Raw genomic sequence first — 5,000 nt, forward strand, 5'->3', positions numbered from 1 at the left:
CTCTCTCTCTCTCTCTCTTCATGGGAAACATATGTTTACATTGCCAAAGCAAGTTAAATAGATATTAAACAAAAGAGTAATAAACAAGAAAACACTTACAGTAAAGATTACACTCACAAAAGTTCCAAAAGAATAAAGACATTTCAAATGTCGTATTATGTGCAAATCTTCCTTTTGTGATGGCACACTGGTATTTCACCCAATAGATATGGGAGTTTATCAAAAAGGGTTTGTTTTTGAATTCTTTGTGGGTCTATATAATCTGAGGGAAATATGTGTCTCTAATATGGTCATACATTGGGCAGGAGCTTAGGAAGTGCAGCTCAGTTTCCACCTCATTTTGTGGGCAGTGAGCACATAGCCTGTCTTCTCTTGACAGCCATGTCTGCCTACGGCTGCCTTTCTCAATAGCAAGGCTATGCTCACTGAGTCTGTACACAGTCAAAGCTTTCCTTCAGTTTGGGTCTGTCACAGTGGTCAGGTATTCTGCCGCTGTGTACTCTCTGTTTAGGGCCAAATAGCATTGTAGTTAGCTTTTTAATTTTTTGGGTTGTGTCTAATTGTGTTGCTGTCCTTGGGTGTGGTCTGCTTGTGTTTGTGAATAGAGCCCCAGGACCAGCTTGTTTAGGGGGCTCTTCTCCAGGTTCATCTCTCTGTAGGTGATGGCTTTGTTATGGGAGGTTTGGGAATTGCTTCCTTTAGGTGGTTGTAGAATGGTCTGCATGCATTATTCGGTGTGTTACGTTGTAAACGGAGGATATTTTTGCAGAATTTGTATGCAGAATGTGTTTGTCCCATTTTGTGAAGTCCTGGTTGATGAGCGGACCGCAGACCTCACAACCATAAAGGTCAATGGGTTCTAGAACTGATTCAAGTATTTTTAGTCACATCCTAATTTGTATGTCAAATTTTATGTTCCTTTTGATGGCATAGAAGGTCCTTCTTGCCTTGTCCCTCAGATCATTCACAGCTTTGTGGAAGTTACCCATGGCGCTGATGTTTAGGCCGAGGTATGTATCGTTTTTTGTGTGCTCTAGGGCAACGGTGTCTAGATGGAATTTGTATTTGTGGTCCTGGCAACTGGACCTTTTTTGGAACACCATTATTTTGGTCTTACTGAGTTTTACTGTCAGGGCCCAGGTCTGACTGTAACGGCTTTCCTCTTCCTCTTCTGAGGAGGAGTAGCAAGGATCGGACCAATACGCAGCATGGTAAGTGTTCATCTTGTTTTTTTATAAGAATAATGAACACTGAACAAAACAATAAACCACCACGTGAAAAAACACAACCGAAACATTTCCGTGTGGAACAAAACACTGACACGGAAAATAAGCACCTACAACTCAAAAGTGAAACCAGGCTACCTAAGTATGGTTCTCAATCCGGGACAAGCTGCCTCTGATTGAGAACCATGCCAGGCCAAATACAGAAATCCCAAATCATAGAAAAAATAACATAAACAACCCACCCAACTCATGCCCTGACCATACTTAAAACAAAGACATAAAAGAATTAAGGTCAGAACATGACACTGACAGAATCTGTGCAGAAGATCTAGGTGCTGCTGTAGGCCCTCCTTGGTTGGGGACAGAAGCACCAGATCATCATTGACTTCAGATTCTAGTAGGGTGAGGCCGGGTGCTGCAGACTGATCTAGGTCCTTCGCCAATTCGTTGATATGTATGTTGAAGAGGGAGGAGCTTAAGCTGCATCCCTGTCTCACCCCACGGCCATGTGGGAAGAAATGTGTGTGTTTTTTGCCAATTTCAACCACACACTTGTTGTTTGTATGTTTTGTATGTTTTTCCCACAACATCACTTTCCATCAATTTGTATATCAGACCCTCATTCCAAATTGAGTCAAAAGCTTTTTGGAAATCAACAAAGCACGAGAAGACTTTGCCTTTGTTTTGTTTATTTGTCAATTAAGATGTCCAGGATAAATACGTGGTCGGTCGTACGGTAATTTGGTAAAAAGACAATTTGACATTTGCTCAGTACATTTTTTTTACTGAGAAAATATACGACTATGCTGTTAATGATAATGCAGAGGAATTTCCCAAGGTTTCTGTTGATTCATATCGCCTGATAGTTATTTGGGTCAAATCTGTCTCCACTTTTGGGGATATCAGTCCTTGATTCCAAATATTGGAGAAGATGCCAGAGTTGAGAATGATGTTAAAGAGTTTAAGTACAGCCAATTGGAATTTGTGGATCTCTCTCTCTCTCTCCCTCTCTCTCTCTCTGTCTCTCTCTCTGTCTCTCTCTCTGTCTCTCTCTCTCACGCGGTCGGTCTCTCTCTCAAGTTTAAAGCCTAATCATTATGGTCAGTCTTTTTTCGTTATCCTCATAGGCCTGCATGAGTATGTACATGTGAGTCGTCATATTGGTTAGGTTTACATGCGCTGGAGTCACCTCATCTATACACGGTCCTTCCACTCAACCTGAAGGAAGGCATCTGTCTCGCAATGCTTGTATGGCCACAAGTGTGTGTGTGTGTGTGTGTGTGTGTGTGTGTGTGTGTGTGTGTGTGTGTGTGTGTGTGTGTGTGTGTGTGTGTGTGTGTGTGTGTGTGTGTGTGTGTGTGTGTGTGTGTGTGTGTGTGTGTGTGTGTGTGTGTGTGTGTGTGTGTGTGTGTGTGTGTGTGTGTGTGTGTGTGTGTGTGTGTGTGTGTGTGTGTGTGTGTGTAAGTGTGTGTGTGGTAAGTTAATAAATTGTAATTTACCGCGGTTACCTGCAGCGCCCGCGTCTCTTCCTCTGCAGCAGAGGCATGATACGAAAGGACCTGAGAATGACACACACACACACACACACACACACACACACACACACACACACACACACACACACACACACACACACACACACACACACACACACACACACACACACACACACACACACACACACACACACACACACACACATATACACACACAGTTATCCCTCTGACTACATTACTACAGGTAATAACACACCAGTGGTGGAAAAAGGTCCTCACATATCATACTGTAGTAAAAGTAAATATACCTTTCATCTGTCATACTGTAGTAAAAGTAAATATACCTTTCATCTGTCATACTGTAGTAAAAGTAAATATACCTTTCATCTGTCATACTGTAGTAAAAGTAAATATACCTTTCATCTGTCATAATGTAGTAAAAGTAAATATACCTTTCATCTGTCATACTGTAGTAAAAGTAAATATACCTTTCATCTGTCATACTGTAGTAAAAGTAAATATACCTTTCATCTGTCATACTGTAGTAAAAGTAAATATACCTTAACACAAAATGACTCAAGTAAAAGTGAAAGTTACCCAGTAAAATACTACTTGAGTAAAACTCTAAAAGTATCTGGTTTTAAATGTACTTAAGTACAGTGGTAGAAAAAAAAATTGTCAATCGTAAAAGTACAAAGTAAAAGTAGTTGCTATACATCAAATTCCTTATATTAAGCAAACCAGAACGGCACACTCGTCTTATTATTTGTAATTACAGACAGATGGGCACACTCGTCTTATTATTTGTAATTACAGACAGATGGGCACACTCGTCTTATTATTTGTAATTACAGACAGATGGGCACACTCGTCTTATTATTTGTAATTACAGACAGATGGGCACACTCGTCTTATTATTTGTAATTACAGACAGATGGGCACACTCGTCTTATTATTTGTAATTACAGACAGATGGGCACACTCCAACACTCAGACATCATATTTACGAACACAGCTTTGTTTTTCCGTGAGTCCGTCTGATCAGAGGCAATATGGAGGACAAAGTGTTAGTTAATTCTGTCCTGCTTGAGCATTCTAAATGTAATGAGTACTATTAGGTCATGGAAAAGGTATGGAATAAAAAGTGCATTATTTTCTTTAGGAATGTAGTGGAGTAAAAGTAAAAGTTGTCAAAAATATAAATTGTAAATTAAAGTACAGATACCACAGAAAACTACTTAAGTAGTACTTTAAAGTATTTTTTACTTCAGTACTTTACACCACTGGGCTGAAGGGTGGCTCGGTGGCAGGCAGGTTGAAGAAACAATACCTTAAAAAATGCATAAATATATAGTTATTGTATTTATATAGTATCCATTGAGGTTTTTCTATCATTATTTAACACTATCTGGTATTAGTGCTTAAACCTAAACTTTTGGGCTTAACTGTACCCGTGCCAAATTGCCTACACAGCCAATCGCAAGATAATGCTTTTGGGAACGGGCATAAAAAGTTAACATCCATCCATTGAGGCAAAAAGGACATTGTCGAAGTTAACTTCAATAAGACAAAAGCTGCGAAAGGAGAGTTGAAAATAAAAACTAGACACTCTAATGTACTTGTCCTCTTGCTCAGTTGTGCACCGGGGCCTCCCACTTCTCTTTCTATTCCGGTTAGAGCCAGTTTGTGCTGTTCTGTGAAGGGGGAAGTACACAGCGTTGTACGAGATCTTCAGTTTCTTGGCAATTTCTCGCATGGAATAGCCTTAATTTCTCAGAACAAGAATAGACTGACGAGTTTCAGAGAAAGTTATTTGTTTCTGGACATTTTGAGCCTGTAATCGAACCCACAAATGTTGATGCTCCAGATACTCAACTAGTCTAAAGAAGGACAGTTTTATTGGTTCTTTAATCAGAACAACAGTTTTCAGCTATGCTAATATAACTGCAAAATTGTTTTCTAATGATTTAATTAGCCTTTTAAAATTATAAACTTGGATTAGCTAACACAACGTGCCATTGGAACACAGGAGAGATGGTTGCTGATAATGGGCCTCTGTACGCCTATGTAGATATTCCATAAAAAATCTGCCGTTTCCAGCTACAATAGTCATTTACAACATTAACAATATCTGCACTCTATTTCTGATCAATCTGATGTTATTTTAACTGAAAACAAAATGTGCTTTTCTTTTCAAAAACAAGGACATTTCTAAGTGACCCCTTTTGAACGGTGGTGTACATCAAACTGAAATCTTATCAGAAACACGTTTGGTCGT

At 39.5% G+C, this 5,000-nt stretch overlaps 1 protein-coding gene across 1 annotated transcript in view; it reads right to left on the reverse strand.

The window, feature by feature from the left end:
- LOC124013867 (cGMP-specific 3',5'-cyclic phosphodiesterase-like) overlaps window positions 1–5,000 on the reverse strand; it is a 78,610-nt gene that overhangs the window by 3,507 nt on the left and 70,103 nt on the right. Inside the window, exon 12 of the mRNA XM_046328419.1 lies at window positions 2,735–2,785. Within this exon, the coding sequence (XP_046184375.1) occupies window positions 2,735–2,785 (51 nt within the window). The remainder of the gene's footprint in view (window positions 1–2,734; window positions 2,786–5,000) is intronic.

This window comes from Oncorhynchus gorbuscha, linkage group LG25, assembly GCF_021184085.1.
Source record: "Oncorhynchus gorbuscha isolate QuinsamMale2020 ecotype Even-year linkage group LG25, OgorEven_v1.0, whole genome shotgun sequence".
Taxonomy (NCBI): domain Eukaryota; kingdom Metazoa; phylum Chordata; class Actinopteri; order Salmoniformes; family Salmonidae; genus Oncorhynchus; species Oncorhynchus gorbuscha.